Source organism: Leuresthes tenuis, unplaced genomic scaffold (genome assembly GCF_036924035.1).
Source record: "Leuresthes tenuis unplaced genomic scaffold, fLeuTen1.0.hap1 SCAF_6, whole genome shotgun sequence".
Classification (NCBI taxonomy): Eukaryota; Metazoa; Chordata; class Actinopteri; order Atheriniformes; family Atherinopsidae; genus Leuresthes; species Leuresthes tenuis.
Genome location: NW_027325360.1, coordinates 33,977,518 through 33,995,561, shown reverse-complemented (window position 1 = coordinate 33,995,561; position 18,044 = coordinate 33,977,518). Strand labels below are relative to the sequence as shown.

Genomic DNA, 18,044 nt, shown 5'->3' with positions numbered 1-18,044 from the left:
ATATTTAGCAAAAATGCATTTTTTCTCATAACTTTGGACCCGTTTGTCCAAATTTCACAAATGAGGTACTGTTGTAATCCCTGAATATATCCGAGGTCAACCAATACTATGACGTCATGTACGCCATCTTTAATTGTCTGCCATTTTGAATTATATCAAAAACATTCAAAACACATTACAGGTCACCCAGATTGTCTGATTTCCACGGGACTTGACATATAGAATGTTCAGACCAAGCCTCACAAGAGCTATCATGAGGAATTTTTTATTTTGTTTCCCTTTGCCCGTAGCAGCCAATCAAACTCAGCGATGACGCGCTAAACAGGACGTGAGGCCATATCTTAGCAACCATTTGATCTTTTGACATCAAACTTCTAACACAGACTCATGACCAAGTCTGTAAGAGGCCCAAGAAGTCTGGTGAACGTCCACCCAGAGGGGGCGCTATAAGTAGAAAAACTGCATTTTGCTCATAGCTTTGGAGCCGTTGGTTCAAATTGGACAAATGAGGTACCGTTGGAATCCCTGGATGAAGACGAGTTCATTTCAAACACCAAACTTGGTCTATGGACTCATGATGCCTTCCTGAGCAGCCACGGGCTTACCTGCTATTCTGCTAGACCCCGTATCGCTGCTTGCAGCTATATTTATTAGGGGTCTAGCAGCGAAGCTGCAGAACCCTATTGTTTTAGTAGCTTTTCTTATTATTCTTCTACTTTCCGCCACCATTGAAGTCTATGGCAGCCCCATTAACGCAATGGTAAAAAGTTGTGAAATTTGGCCCATATCTTTAGGACAATCCCATTAGCAAATTCAACAAATTTCGTGCCCAAATTCTAAACTCTCTAGCGCCACCAACATGTCAAAGTTTGAAGCCCATTCAGCTAAATAACTTTTGACTCGTTGGTCCAAATTTCAAAAACAAGATATCGTTGGAATCCTTGGATCATGACGATTCCAACGCACCCAATGACGTCATTTTCCGTCTGACTAGATTTTCCGCCATCTTGGATTTAGTTGAAAACCTTCAAAAGGATTCTTCGTTCACATATTTTGACCGATTCTCATGAAAATTAGCACAGAGTATCTTTGGACGAATCCGCACAAAAGTTAGGAAGCGGATTTTTCAATTTCGACTTTGTTCACCCATTATAACCAATCAAATTTGGCGGCGACAACGCCAAAATGGACGTGAGGCCATATCTCAGCAACAGTTTAATCTATTGACATCAAACTCATAACACATATTTATAACTCAATATTGAAGAGGCCCAAGAATTTTGGAGACCTTTGACCTATAGGTGGCGCTATATTTAGCAAAAATGCATTGTTCCTCATATCTTTGGACCCGTTTGTCCAAATTTCACAAATGAGGTACCATTGTAATCCCTGAATATATCCGAGGTCAACCAATACTATGACGTCATTCGCGCCATCTTGGATTTGCCGCCATTTTGAATTATGTCAAAAACCTCCAAAACGCATTACAGGTCACCCAGATTGTCTGATTTCCACGGGACTTGACATATTGAATCTTCAAACTGAGCCTTACATGAGATTTTAAGTGGTATTTTTTAATTCGCTACCGTTTGCCCGTAGCAGCCAATCAAACTCAGCGATGACGCGCCAAACAGGACGTGAGGCCACATCTCAGCAACCATTTGATCTTTTGACATCAAACATCTAAGACAGACTCATGATCAAGTCTGTAAGAAGCCCAAGAAGTCTGGTGCACTTCCACCCAGAGGGGGCGCTATAAGTAGAAAAACTGCATTTTGCTCATAGCTTTGGAGCTGTTGGTTCAAATTGGACAAATGAGGTACCGTTGGAATCCCTGGATGAAGACAAGTTCATCTCAAACACCAAACTTGGTCTATGGACTCATGATGCCTTCCTGAGCAGCCGCAGGCTTACCTGCTATTCTGCTAGACCCCGTATCGCTGCTTGCAGCTATATTTATTATTCTTCTACTTTCCGCCACCATTGAAGTCTATGGCAGCCCCATTAACGCAATGGTAAAAAGTTGTGAAATTTGGCACATCTATTTAGCACATTCCCATTAGCAAATTCAACAAATTTGGAACCCAAATTCAAAACTCTCTAGCGCCACCAACATGTCAAAGTTTGAAGCCCATTCAGCTAAATAACTTTTGACTCGTTTGTCCAAATTTCAAAAACAAGGTATCGTTGGAATCCTTGGATCATGACGAGTCCAACGCATCCTATGACGTCATTTTCCGTCTGACTAGATTTTCCGCCATCTTGGATTTTGTTGAAAACCTTCAAAAGGATTCTTCGTTCACACATTTTGACCGATTCTCATGAAAATTAGCACAGAGTATCTTAGGACGAATCCGCACAAAAGCTAGGAAGCGGATTTTTCATTTTCGACTTTGTTCACCCATTATAACCAATCAAAGTTGGCGGCGACTACGCCAAAAAGGACGTGAGGCCATATCTCAGCAACCGGTTGGTCTATTGTCATCAAACTTATATCACAGACTCATAACTCGATCCCTAACAGGCCCAAGAATTGTGGCCATCTTTGACCTATAGGTGGCGCTATATTTAGCAAAAATGCATTTTTGCTCATATCTTTGGACCCGTTTGTCCAAATTTCACAAATGAGGTACCGTTGTAATCCCTGGATATATCCGAGGTCAACCAATACGATGACGTCATTCGCGCCATCTTGGATTTACCGCCATTTTGAATTATGTCAAAAACCTTCAAAACGCATTACAGGTCATCCAGATTGTCTGATTTCCACGGGACTTGACATATAGAATCTTCAGACTGAGCCTCACATGAGCTTTTCAGTGATATTTTTTAATTCACTACCGTTTGCCCGTAGCAGCCAATCAAACTCAGCGATGACGCACCAAACAGGACGTGAGGCCATATCTCAGCAACCATTTGATCTTTTGACATCAAACTTCTAACACAGACTCATGACCAAGTCTTTAAGAGGCCCAACAAGTCTGTTGCACTTCCACCCAGTGGAGGCGCTATAAGTAGACAAACTGCATTTTGCTCATAGCTTTGGAGCCGTCTGTTCAAATTGGACAAATGAGGTACCGTTGGAATCCCTGGATGAAGACGAGTTCATTTCAAACACCAAACTTGGTCTATGGACTCATGATGCCTTCCTGAGCTGCCGCAGGCTTACCTGCTATTCTGCTAGACCCCGCCATCGCTGCTTGCAGCTATATTTATTCTTCTACTTTCCGCTGCAATTGAAGTCTATGGCAGCCCCATTAACGCAATGGTAAAAAGTTGTGAAATTTGGCCCATATCTTCAGGAACATCCCATTAGCAAATTCAACAAATTTCGTGCCCAAATTCAAAACTCTCTAGCGCCACCAACGGGTCAAATTTTGAAGCCCATTCAGCTAAATAACTTTTGACTCGTTAATCCAAATTTCAAAAACAACATATCGCTGGAATCCTTGGATCATGACGATTCCAACGCACCATATGACGTCATTTTCCGTCTAACTAGATTTTCCGCCATCTTGGATTTTGTTGAAAGCCTTAAAAAATTTTCACAGGTCACAAATTTTGACCATTTCTCATGAAAATTGGCACAGAGTATCTTTGGACCAATCCGCACAAAAGTTGCTCGTTTTTTACTTCAAATTCGACTTTGTTCAACCAGTACATCCAATCAAAGTTGATGGCGACTACGCCAAAAAGGACGTGAGACCATATCTCAACAACAGTTTAATCTTTTGACATCAAACTCATAACACTTATTCATAACTCAATCTTAAAGAGGCCCAAGAATTTTGGAGACCTTTGACCTATAGGTGGCGCTATATTTAACAAAAATGCATTTTTGGTCATATCTTTGGACCCGTTTGTCCAAATTTCACAAATGAGGTATTGTTGTAATCCCTGGACATAGCCGAGGTCAACCAAACCTACGACGTCATTCACACCATCTTTGATTGTCCGCCATTTTGAATTATATCAAAAACCTTCAAAACACATTACAGGTCACCCAGATTGTCTGATTTCCACGGGACTTGAGACATAAAATCTTCAGACCAAGCCTCACAAGAGCTATCATGTGGAATTTTTTATTTCGTTTCCCTTTGCCCATAACAGCCAATCAAACTAAGTGATGACGCGCCAAACAGGACGTGAGGCCATATCTCAGCAACCAATTAATCTTTTGACATCAAACTTCTAACACAGACTCATGATCAAGTCTGTAAGAAGCCCAAAAAGTCTGGTGCACTTCCACCCAGAGGGGGCGCTATAAGTACAAAAACTGCATTTTGCTCATAGCTTTGGAGCCGTTGGTTCAAATTGGACAAATGAGGTACCGTTGGAATCCCTGGATGAAAACGAGTTAATCTCAAACACCAAACTTGGTCTGTGGACTCATGATGCCCTCCTGAGCAGCCGCAGGCTTGCCTGCTGTTCTGCTAGACCCCGTATCGCTGCTTGCAGCTATATTTATTCTTCTACTTTCCGCTGCAATTGAAGTCTATGGCAGCCCCATTAACGCAATGGTAAAAAGTTGTGAAATTTGGCCCATATTATTAGGACCATCCCATTAGCAAATTTAACAAATTTCGTGCCCAAATTCAAAACTCTCTAGCGCCACCAACGGGTCAAAGTTTGAAGCCCATTCAGCTAAATAACTTTTGACTCGTTGATCCAAATTTCAAAAACAAGGTATCGTTGGAATCCTTAGATCATGACGATTCCAATCCATGACGTCATTTTCCGTCTAACTAGATTTTCCGCCATCTTGGATTTTGTTGAAAACCTTAAAAAATTTTCACAGGTCACAAATTTTGACCAATTCTCATGAAAATTGGCACAGAGTATCTTTGGATCAATCCGCACAAAAGTTGCTCGTTTTTTTCTTCAATTTCGACTTTGTTCACTAACTACAACCGATCAAAGTTGGCGGCGACTACGCCAAAAAGGACGTGAGGCCATATCTCAGCAACAGTTTAATCTTTTGACATCAAACTCATAACACATATTCATAACTCGATCTTGAAGAGGCCCAAGAATTTTGGAGAACTTTGACCTATAGGTGGTGCTATATTTAGCAAAAATGCATTTTTCCTCATAACTTTTGACCCGTTTCTCCAAATTTCACTAATGCGGTACCGTTGTAATCCCTGGATATAGCCGAGGTCAACACACCCTATGACGTCATTCGCGCCATCTTTGATTGTCCGCCATCTTGAATTATATCAAAAACCTTCAAAACGCATTACAGGTCACCCAGATTGTCTGATTTCCACGGGACTTGACACATAGAATGTTCAGACCAAGCCTCACAAGAGCTATCATGTGGAATTTTTTATTTCGCGTCCCTTTGCCCATAACAGCCAATCAAACTCAGCGATGACGCGCCAAACAGGACGTGAGGCCATATCTCAGCAACCAATTAATCCTTTGACATCAAACTTCTAACACAGACTCATGACCAAGTCTGTATGAAGCCCAAGAAGTCTGGTGCACTTCCACCCAGTGGGGGCGCTATAAGTACAAAAACAGCATTTTGCTCATAGCTTTGGAGCCGTTGGTTCAAATTGGACAAATGAGATACCGTTGGAATCCCTGGATGAAGACGAGTTCATCTCAAACACCAAACTTGGTCTATGGACTCATGATGCCCTCCTGAGCAGCCGCAGGCTTACCTGCTGTTCTGCTAGACCCCGTATCGCTGCTTGCAGCTATATTTTTTTAAATGTTATAATAATACATTTTATAATTTCAAATGTAACAAATTACATTTGTTGTTGTCTTTGCATGTTCTTTCTGTAGCCTCTTATTTTTTTTTGTTTTTGCGCCCGAACTTTCTTCTCATATGAGGAGATGGCTATTATTTTGCCCCTCATCACTGCTTTTAATGCATCCCAGAGAATGGGTGGGGTCACTTCCTCATTATCGTTTAATAACTGGGTTGTTCAGGATGTTTGAGTTCAGTCTCAAGAGGGTGGATTTCTTATTATTATTCAGATGGATTGACATATAGATGGGACCATGATCTGAAATTGTACTGGGTCCTATTTCACAGTTATCCACCCTAAAAAGATCTCCTTTAAGCATAAAGAAGTAATCGATGCGTGAGTAGACATTGTGAGCGTACGAGTAATGTGAGTGTTCTCGGTTCGTTGGGTTTCTCTCTCCACACGTCCAGAATCCTCACTTCACGCATCCAAGTATTTAATCTTCTGCTAATGTTTTTTGCGTCAGATTTCCTGTTTGATGAGTCAATTTTGGGATTTAATCTGATGTTAAAATCTCCACCACATATTGTAAATCCCTTGCTCTTTGTCTCCCTTCCGCCTCGTCCAGTCTGGTATTCGCCTTAACAATTTCTTCTTATGTTGACGCGAGTTGTTCTTTGTTTTCTTGTCGAAACCCTCCTTAGCTCTTGCAGAATCAGTTCGAAGTTGGCCATTTCTCCGCACTGCACCGTGCTGTTTGCTAGCTTAAACCTGTTAGCTGCTAATTATTGCTGCGCCCGTCTTCCTCACCCACCTGTCTTCAGACATTTCCTGCTCTAAGTGGTGATATGGCTTTTTATCCCCTTTCTCTATGCTTTTTGCGGAATGATTTATTTGGATTGTATGGGAGTATTTCTCTAATCTTGATGGTGTTCCGACCAGAAGTCCCTCGTATCTTTTCTATAATTGTAGGTCAATTCATCAAAATGAATCAAGCCAATAATCAAATTTTTGTCTGTTTTAAGAAGGAAATGCAACATTTAACTGAAAAAAAATTCTTTTGAATATAAGGCATTTCTTTTCCTGCAGTATTTATACCATGCCATGCAGTACTTAGAAACTAAGCTGCTTGTTGCTGCTGTTTCCGGTTCCTGCTTCCATTACCTGGTATTCCTGGTAAAACTCAGGACTATCCACCTTTGCCTGAGTCACTGAATACTAGGGCTGTAGCAATAAACTAATCTCACGATACGATACACGATATTCAGCCAACAATTTGATACAATACGATTCGATACACTTACATCATTTTCTGAAAGATTTTAAAGAGACAGTGTGATTTTTGGTGACATCTTGTGAGTGTTCATTGGATTGAATTAATTGAACTGAAAACTGACAGCATCAATTACACAATATATGGCTCTGACTGGACATAGAGAGTATAGAGAGAAACGGCATAGAGAGAAATGCAGGACAAAATGAATCAAAGATGTGGTGAAAAATGAGTTTATTGAAACAGCACAAACTGTAGCTTACAAGCCTTTGAAAAGTAAAATGTACCCTAACCCGATTCAATTTGATTTTCGATTCGGTTAAAAGATTTTTCAGACGCAGTACCAATTTTACTTGAATATGGAAAAGATTCTCTGAGAACTAATGCTGGAAATAGTAGAAACTAACTTGGTACATTATCGAAAATCTTGTTTACATTAAGAATTGAGCCCAAAGCAGTTACATTAATCATGTACCTTTTATTAAACATGACGTGACCAAAACAAAACACATAAATGACAGACAGACAACCACATAAATGCATAAATAATTAATAAAAAGAAGTAAACAACCAGAAAGTAAAAAGGCACTGTATTGTCCTATAGTGCAATAAGTCAGGTTTTTGGTACATGTTGTAAAAGTCTTGTTCCTGTGAACAGTAAACTTCAAGTATACAATAATATATTGAAAAAGCCCTCTGTCAAACAATATGTTAAATGAAATTCTATTTTACTTTTGAGGCATTTTCATCCTGAACTCTGAACTTCCCCTTGGGTCTAATTACTGTCAAATTGTTCCTGCCAAATCAAATCAATCTTTTGACAAATCAAAAGAACATCACACACGAATATTGGAAAAGGGCTCTGAATTGCAAATGACAGTGTAATGAATTAAACTTTTTTTGGAACATGTTAATGAAAAAGTCTTATAAACCTCAGGGTATTAAACTCAAACTGTCCATGAAACTGTCCAGGCACAGTTTCCTCAGCTGCATCAACAGCAGATTCTTCCTGTTGAAAGATGAAAATATTTAGGAATAAACCTAATTGTAAAATCAATTAAGTACTCACTGTGGAAGTCAGCTGGTTAATATTGATGCTAATACAAAGAAAAAAGTATTTAGAATTTATATGTAAACACTGTAGTGTACAAGAACAGTCAAGAATCAAATATTTATAATTCTATTCGTGTAATTTAACTTACATTAGATGCCTCTGCCTCCACTTGCTTCCCACCAGCAGCTTCAGCCATCAGTCTAGAAATTGTGTCGTCACGGGCGTCATTAGACAAGAAAGGAAGGGCCTTGAAGCGAGGCTCTAATGCTGGCGCTACATACAGCTTGTCCATCATGGACACATATCTTAAAGGAATTGGACATACTTAAATTACATTTATATCATGACATTGAATATTGTAATATATATGCATGCACAGCAAGACAGGCACTTAGGCATACCTTGAATTTAAGTTGTTATATACAGTAGTCGTGACTTCTTTAATCACTGTGGGGTCATGGGGGGCACAGCTCATCTGGTCCAGCAACTGTGTGCGCAGAGCTGCTGAGATTGCTGTTTGCTGCTCCAGGAAACGACCCAGCATCTCCATTGTGCTGTTCCACAATGTCACCACGTCAATCACCAGCTTATGTACAGGCAGCCCCAGTAACTCGATGAAAAAATGACTCACTCTGCCAAGCAGGCGCACAACAGCTGCCATTTTGAGAGCTGCTTGCGAAGCTAGATTGAGTGTGTTCGCGAAACAGCCGTGTAACAGCTCCATCATTTCTACAGCACGGACAATATTCGCAGCATTGTCCATTACAATGGCTGGCCTTTTGTCTGTCAGCTCCCATTCTCCTTTGGCTTCGAACAACAAAAAAACAGTTAAACAACACATAAATGACTCACTGTGTGGCTGGTTTCAACTGCCGTAGTCTGTAAGACATGAGAGTCCATTCATTGTTGATGTAGTGAGCAGTAATGGTCAGATATGAATCCGTTGCTCAGGATGTCCAACTGTCACAGGTTAGGGCGACGCTCTATTGCCGTTCTATGTCTCACATCCGCATACATGTTTGGGACTGTCACTTCACTCAACTATTTGTGTGTTGGTAAAACGTAGCGTGGCTCCAGAGTCTTAATAAGGCTGTGGAAACCATCATTTTCAACAACCCTGTGTGGCCATATGTCCTTGCATATGAATGTTGCGACAGCCTCGGTTATTTTCTGGGCTCACGGAGAGCTTGCTGGTAACTTACATACAAATGCCTTATCCAGCTGCGTTTGTTTCGGCCCGACGTCTTTGCAGACTGCGTTTATGGTTTATGGTTTATGGTTTATGGTGTCTCATTAAATGATTTCGGAGATTTGTTGTGTTTCCACATGTTGCATATCTTGCATATAGTTTTGCTCTTTGTGTTTTTAAACCCAAAATGCATCCAGACATCTGCTTTCAAGTTTGTTGGTGGTGCCTCCAGTTCCCCCGCCATGATGTCAAACAACATATTAAATGATCGATTTTGATGGGATTTTATGAATCGATTCCGGATCTTTCAAAGGAAAATCGATTCAAATCTATAAATCTTTTTTTTTTTAAACCCAGTTTTACTGAATACAGCATTTATATCCTGTTTCAGGGTATTCTAGCAAACTTGATTCCTTATTGGACTTAGGAGTACAGTATAGAATGTGGTATAAAGAGTTTAACAAAAAAAGTCTATAAATAAATATAAAGTCTTGTTTAATCTAAACTTTGTTTTTCTGAAATTTTGACAGACTAAATTGGTGTTGCTTTCATGTAGTAATACTTTTTTATTTTTTTATTTTCATCTTTAATTTTACTCATCAAAGTTTATTTCTTCAAATAACAAAAGTAAAATGTTCCATGTATCAATTAAGTAAATCTTAGATGATAGACCTATATAAGGTGTATTTTTGGTGTTTGTACATGACAAATTAGTGAAAAACCTGAAGACGTGGACGTGGATTCGTTTTCAGTCAGCTGCTTGACTTCTGTTAATGACAAGCAATAAAAGCCCAGTAATGATAACCCAATCACATTCTAATCCTACAATATGGAACTCTACTATGGTAAAATAAGGACTGGAAACAGCCAATCAAAGAATTAACCTGTCACTTATTCAAAGATGGAACAGTACAAAACTGCACACCTTATACAGTCCATACAACATTAGTTTTTTGTCTTGCCACAAAGTCCAGGCGGGGTGCAAAAGAATGCTTCATCTTATCACCTCGTCAAGAAAAAACACTCCCATCATCCCCCTCGTGTGAGTTTTGATTAAATAACTGTCAATAAGCTTGTAAGTCTTTATTACACTGTGATACAGTACACAACGCTAATCAGCAACGCTCAGCATCTGGACTGTCAGTCCCTACAAATGGGCTTTATGGTATTGTTAGAATTCCTGTCTGACAAATAATACTAGTTAAACTTCTGATAAAGAGACATGGCCAGAACTGCATCTTGTCCACTTTCTTAATTACAGGGGTGGCAATTACTGTTCATATGATCGGTTGCCTGAAAAGTTGTGACGTTGATGACACCAGTGCCTACCTGAAAGGTTCCCAAGTTAGTCATTATTTAGAAAACTATCATTTAGTGGCTTTCAGCTGCAAACGTCCACATGTAATGGACTTTTTTTCTTCTTTTTTTTTTTACATTCACAGAAAGACATTGGCTCTCGGCTGATGCCAGCTTTCAACACGCAATCCAAAATCCCTTACTCTGATGTCAATATTGGGAAAGGTACAGCCCACCCCCCACGGTGGACATCAGACAGCTCTGTTGCTGAAGTTACGAGCATTCAGCTCGAGTTCAGAGAGCTCAGCCGCCTCACCCAGGAACCTCACTACCAGGTAAACAGTGAGTTTTCAGAGTGTCTTTGCTTGTCATCTCAACAGGCACCGACACAAGCTGATATAGTTTTGTTTGTTCTTTTAATTTGATAGTTATTGTTCTAACTTTGTAATGTTGTTTAAACACATGATTGTAGTTTTGTTAATAGCGTTTGACAGGTGCCACATCTGGTGTCGTTATAAACTTTAAAAGTCAAGATTAATCATATTGTCTTATCAGTATTACGGGCTCATGTTAAGCTAAAAAAACTGAAAATGTACTTGGGTTTTCATCGATGATTTTGAAGTTTAGTACAAAGCAAAGCTCTTCGTGGTTGCTTGTGGTAGTTTTGACCTGTTGAGAACTTATGCACATCAGGGCAGATACAGACCTGCTCGGATGTAGGGAATATGTTACATGACTGATCACATGAATGATCAGCTGTTTCTCCTTCTTGAAAATAAACACGGTGAAAACCTGCTGACATGACAGAATAAACGCAGTTCACTCAGTGGAAACAAATCTCAAGGAGCTGTCTCCATTTTTCTCTCTTATATAGGCCTATCAGTTTTATTTCCTCAAAGTTGTGTTCTCGGTCAGTGGCTACTTTTCAGCCGTGTGGGACCAAGCCACACGGCTTGTACTGCCAACTGCTGATGACACGACACACTTTAGTGTATTCGCTCCAAACTAGATTATGTGAAGGGACTTAACACACTTTTTCTATGAAGCAATAATACAAAACCTGGCTTCTAGTTTTTCTAACAATTAGATGGAAACACAGCTAAGAAGTAGTTCATTTTGGCTTAAAAGTGAAAGTACAGCAACTAAAGCTTAGGGCTGTGGTTGCTAAAACAATGGACACAAAAGATTCCACAATACTTATCTGCCAGTCAGACAAACTTTATAAAAATATCCCCATCATCTTCAAATATAAAAAGTATTTAATTTCAGTATTTCTCAGGCATGTAGTAGTTACTATGTGTACCAGGTCAAACATTCAGTATTTGGGGATATGGGTGTAAAGTGATGGTACATGTTGTTTCATGGCTGTATTTTTCTGTTAGGCAGTCCTCATACACACATAGTTACACCATAGGCCTAATTGAGCTCACAGTACAGATTGTCAGACTTTCTGGTAGGAAAATGCCATGTCGAGTACAAAGAACCGGATTTTTCTTTTAATTTAACATTTGCATTTATATTTTGTTCTGTTGATTGCCTTTGTATTGGAAGTTGGATATCACTAAACGGCATTCTGTCACAACAGCTACTTCAGCTGCGAAGTACATTGTTTTGGGGACATATCTCTTAAATGGTGTGAGAGCAACAATATATCCTTTTTATCCTTATATATATTTATTTCCCATAGTTGACCATTGCCCGACAACAGTACAAAGTATTGACATGGCATTTGTGTATCTCAGACTCCATGATCATTTCTTCAATTCTCACTGCTTTAAGTTAACTGGTATTTATTCACTGTAAGAGGTGTAATTGTTGACCACTCTGGTTTCTAACTATTTTTTTTACTGAAACCCACACAAGCTTTATGTCAAATATACAGTCATATGTTGGTAGTACCTACTTGGATAACCTGAGAAATATGGTTAATTGTTAAAATTGCACTATAAAGTCTTGCTTTGAAATTTGAGGGGATAATTTATGTTTCTCAGTAAGTTAATTTTATAGATATACTTACAGCCTAACTCACCTGACTTCTGTCCAGTCTGCAGTGGCTGAAGTCATGAAACGGGTCCACCAGCTGGATGGCAAATTGGATGGTCTTGTGCCCATGTTCATCAACACAAACAGTGGACAGTTCACCCATCAAGGTATCTACACAATGGGAGCCAGAGCAGATAGCTACTATGAATACCTGCTGAAGCAATGGATCCAAGGAGGCAAGAAGGAGAACCAGTGAGTCCCTCTTGAGATGCCAAAGATTAACATACACACACACACACACACATATATAAATATAAATGATATATTCACACATATGAAGATGTCGACCTTCTTGTGAAGCACTGCCTCGTCAGGCTTTTGTAAATATCTGTTTTGTAATTTGAGCTAATTGTTAATATTTTAATATCATCGCTCCTGCAGACTGATAATAATAGAATATTTATTCAAGATTATATACTTTTCTCTTTAAGGAGCTGTATTTAATGCCCTAGGGACAGTTTAAATTAATCAATTGCATGTAGAAACTAGGCTTGTTCATTATACTGGTACTAAATTGGTACGGGGGTACTGAGGCATTTAAAACGGTACAATACTGCACTTGGATGAGATGGGTACTTTTTTTTTTACGTCGCCATGTGACGTCACCACATTGTATTTTGAGCCGAGGCGAGCAGCGTGAAGCAGCGAACGGAGCAGGAGTCTGGCGACTGAGAGAGATAAAGGAGAGAAAGACAGAGAGACAAGAGCAGGGAGAGAATGGCAGCTGCTGCAACCTCCACCACGTCGCAACTTGTAGATAAACCAGGTGCGCCAAGTGCTATATGGAATTACTTAGGCTGTAAAATAAAAGAGCACGGTGAATCCACACCGAAGCTGTCTGGCCAAGGGTGGAAACATTTCCAGCTTGGCAAAACACTTGAAGGACAAGCCCCCAGACCTGCATAAGGAGTTCAGAGAACAACCGGTAAAAACTTATAGACCCATGAAAAAAAGCAGCATTCAGTGCTGAAAGCAGGCAGTGCCAGCACCCTTCACTCTGCACAAAAGTGTGAAAAAAATTCAAGCTGCTTTTCACTTAGCTACCACTTTCTCTGGTTTAAATAGCCCATTTATATTATTTTATGTTATATTTTATTTATTTTAAAATTGTGTTGTCTGTGCATTAGAAAAGCCTGTCTTTGGGGTGTTTTATTTCATTTACTGATCCATAGTTATAGTTCTAAGATTTTCTATTAAAGTCAAGTCAATAATGACATTTTATGTTCTCTTTTTATTTGGAAAAGTATGGAAATACATGTTGGTATTGGTATGGATACCAAAAGTAGAAACTGTGATCTTCAGTGATAGCATGTGGTGTCCAAGAAGTGACATCTCTTTATTCTCTTTATTTTTTTAGACTCTTGGAGGATTATTTACAAGCAATAGAGGGTTTAATGAAGAACCTGTTGCAGAAGTCTTTGCCGAGTGCTCTCACTTTCGTTGGAGAGCTCTCACATGGACAGTTCAGCCCTAAAATGGTCAGTAATATAAGTATTTTTTTACAGAAAGTTTGAAATTGCATGAAAATTCAAGAGTTGTCATTCACTAAATTCAAGGGTCACATTGAATGATTTGATATAAATAAATTCAAGCAAATGCCACAAGTTCATTAGTTATTGCAGACGTACTGAAGAAGACCAGTGAAAAGAAATGAGAATAATAAAAAAACTGTAAATTATATTCCACTTGTCTCTCTGAGCCATGTGGAAGACTCTGCCTCTCATTCTAGTCGTAGTGATTCTGGGAGCAACAAGTGTGAACAAGAGTGAAGCCAGACCGAAGCTGAGAGCGAGGTGATCTTGTGGGGTGATGGGGAATAATAACATCTTTCTTACAAGTACTACCTTGGCCATGAAATACTTTACATATAATAAGAAGGATTATAAAACCTATTCTTAACTTTGTAGGGAGCCAGTGTTGAGAGGAAAGGGTGGACAGATGTGATCTCTCTTGGCAGTGTTGGACAGTACTCTGAAGACAAAAGCTTTTAATAACTTTTAATCACACGTTTTAAGACTGACCATTTTTTTAGAGTAATATGAACAGGATTTTGTTCAAATGTACTGCATATAAAATGCTAAAACGTTGTCTTCCTGTTGGGTTCAGAGAATGGCTCCAAGATCATTTTGTTGTTGGACTCGGGATGTTGTATAAATTTCATACATTTCTGTGAGGTGCAGTTCCAGTACTGTCACAGTTGGTGGTGTTGATGTTTGTTGATTTGAGAAAAATATTTGACAGAAAATTATATTTAAAGTAAAAAGAAGTGCAGCAAAAGTTTCAGTATTAAATTAAAAAATTAAATTTTATCGTCATTTTAATATAGATCTATTTTTTTCAAATTTAAGATTTTATTTCTTCAGAATTCAGAATTTCAGTTTTCCTGGAGTTTAACAATGGATTTTAAGGATTTATTTATTCATTGTGCAGTCAGCAATTTCTCTGAAAATGGGAGCTTTGGACACATTCCATTTATGTAGGGACCGTTTGGGATTAATAAAGTATTGTTTCATTTAATTATAGGTATATAGTTTTTCCTTTAGGAAATACCCGTACAAATCTTCTTAAGGTGAAATAAAATGACTAAACACTGAAAATGTGTTGTTTAATCAAACCATCTTACGCCCATTTTATGAGGACACTGGAGTACCTGAAGGTATCTTCATGTGAGAATAGGCTGCTGACCCCAAAGATCCACGCTGAGCTGTGGATTCTGATCAGAAAGCTTCAATAAAGTCATAACTGGGAGCTTTGTTCACATGTCACTCTTCCAGATCATGTCAGTCATAGATCCTTAAATTTACCACAAGCATTTGGTTCACCTGCCTGTTTGAAGTGCATGGAATCATCCTGATGGAAAGATCATAATCTACATATAAGCAAACAAACTGTGCTAGTTACAAAAACGCATTTAAAAGTCACAGCTATGAAACAGCTGAGAGAGACTGAAACAAGGGGTCTGTGTATATATGGAGCTTTGTCAAACCATTCTGTGCCACCTGTGCCTCCTTACATGTTGTGGAAACTACTAATCATCTAAAAGTAAAAGTTAAAGCAAACCCCTTTATTCATCAATAAGATCTGTGGCCAAATAACATTATCATGATACTTTTTATTACCAGGATTTAACTGAGTCTTGTCTACAGCACAAGAAACGTGTGGTAGTAGACTACACTAACATATTGAACAAGCCACTGAATAAAGAAAGGAACAGTAACCTGTGTGAAGCTACATGTTGACTAAAGTTACTTGGTCAACCCATCAGTCACTTCAAGCTTTGAGTCAGATATTCACTTTAATCCTGTTCTCTTAAAAGTATATATAAACTTAAAGCTATAAGGAGAGATGAACAGCCCTCACACCTTGCCGGTGCTCTGGCCCTTGTCACAATGGAGTGCCACTGGTGTTCAGGTCTAAGCTGGCTGTGGACCTCTCTTTAAGGAACATGCCCTCTAACAAAATGTTCAAGTTTAATCATCTTTTGTTACCTGTTTGATTACATTTGAAGTTTATGTGGTGTACAAAGTTAGAGTCATAAGTCAAAGACCAAATAAATAACCTCCTATCAAATGGTGAAACATCAAAATTCCAGGTGGCTCCATGACCACTCCAACATAGTTTTCAATTACTTTTAATGAGAAGGGCCTTGTGCTTATGCAGAACAGGTTTCAGGGTGATATGATCAAATATGTTGGAGATGTAGGTTGAAATGCCAGCTCTAGGAAAAAGGCCTTTTATTAAGCCACCTAAAATCAGACTCAAATGTAAAATTGCAGACTTCCTCTTTGATTTAGCATATGGCTTTAGAGCAGGGGTCTCAAACTCCATTTACCCGGGGGCTGCTGGAGGTAGAGTATGGGTGAGGCTAGGCCACATCAGGTTTTTCACAAGAAAAGCTCTTACAAAAACATTCCAATGTTATCAAATGTCTTTATTTTTATTTTTAGCACAAAATAAGATGAAAAATAAATTATTGATTAATAATTCATAAGAAAAAAATCAATCAGTAGTAAATAAATAAAATGATAATTCAAATAATAATACAGCAGATATAGAAGACTGAAGAAATCACATATAGTTGCTGACTATAGAAATGTAATTATTATTACTCAGATTCAAATGTCTGTAATTTTTTAACCTTCGACTTTCTGAACATGAATGGAACATTGAACATAAACTGTTATGACCATGGCTTCTTCTGCCTACTTCTTACTGCGTGAGATCTGGCAGCGGTTCCTCTCGCATAGCCGAGCCACATTTGGCTTCAGGAAGGAGGCAGTTGAGACCCTCAGTAGGGCTTGAAGATGCTCATCAGTAAGTCTGGACCTGTACTTGGACTTATTGAAGTTCAAGGTAGAGAAGAGCTTTTCACACAAGTATGTGCTCCCAAAAAGACACATGGTCCGCTTGAACATTCGGGAAAGCTCAGGGAAGCTGGGGGGCAATTCTCTCAAAAATTGCCCGAGCTTGTCTGCTTTTCCACTCACCTCCCTGAACTTGGCTTTGAGTTCAGAGTTGCATTGCTGGTCAACGAGTTCCATTTGAAGCACAGGAGGGGCGTCTTGCACATCAAAGGAGAAGGGGTCAGTAAAAATTTGAAATGTAGCTCTGTGCGTCTTGAAATCTGCAAATCTGTGATCAAATTCCTCCTGTAGCTTCAAAATGACATCCACATACTTCTCACCACTGAATGGTGGGCCTACATCCATGAGTGCCTTGCATGCTGGGAAATGGCAAAGATTTGTCTGAGAAAGCTGGGCAGTTTTGCAGAGAATGCTCTCACATTGTCATAGGCAGCACTGACAAGTTGCCCCTGGCCTTGTAACTTCTTGTTCAGGGAGCTTACACATGAGCTTACACATTAAGCTCATTTGTAATATCAACTAAAAAAGCTAAGTCCATGAGCCATTTGGGATCACTTAGCATGGGAATAGCAACCCCATCTTTCTCCATGAAGGCTTTCACTTCAGCTCTCAACTCAAAAAATCTCTTCAACATGTTTCCCTGCTGAGCCAACATACCTCGGTGAAGTAGAGCACATCCCCATATTCTGACTCTATTTCCTCTAAAAAGGCACGGAACCTTCTGTGCTTTAAGCCACTGGATCTGATTTGGTTGATGCATTTCACAACGACAGACATCACATTGTCAAACTTCAGACATTTGCCACAAAGGGCCTGCTGATGGATAATGCAGTGCAGAGCAATGGCCTCCTCCACACTCTCCTCTTCCAGTTTTTTTTTTTACAAGTGCCACCAATCCATTTTTCCTCCCTATCATTGATGGCGCTCCATCGGTTGTTATTCCAACAAACCGGCATTCTCATTGGCATCACACAGCTGGTGAAATCTCTCCTGAGCAGTGGTCTGGCCATGCATTGGAATTGCTGTGAGCAACTCCTCTAGGACTTCAAAATTGTCATCACCACCACGGACATAGATTGCGAGCTGGGCAGTGTCGGTGGTGTCTGTGGTCTCATCAAGAGCG

At 39.4% G+C, this 18,044-nt stretch overlaps 1 protein-coding gene across 2 annotated transcripts in view; it reads left to right on the top strand.

Annotated features, from left to right (window-relative positions):
- Positions 1–18,044, top strand: part of man1b1b (mannosidase, alpha, class 1B, member 1b) — a 54,596-nt gene that overhangs the window by 24,566 nt on the left and 11,986 nt on the right. For both annotated transcript variants that reach the window (XM_072388583.1, XM_072388582.1), the window contains exons 9-11: positions 10,661–10,849; positions 12,559–12,749; positions 13,915–14,035. In XM_072388583.1, coding sequence (XP_072244684.1) covers positions 10,661–10,849; positions 12,559–12,749; positions 13,915–14,035 — 501 coding nt within the window. The remainder of the gene's footprint in view (positions 1–10,660; positions 10,850–12,558; positions 12,750–13,914; positions 14,036–18,044) is intronic.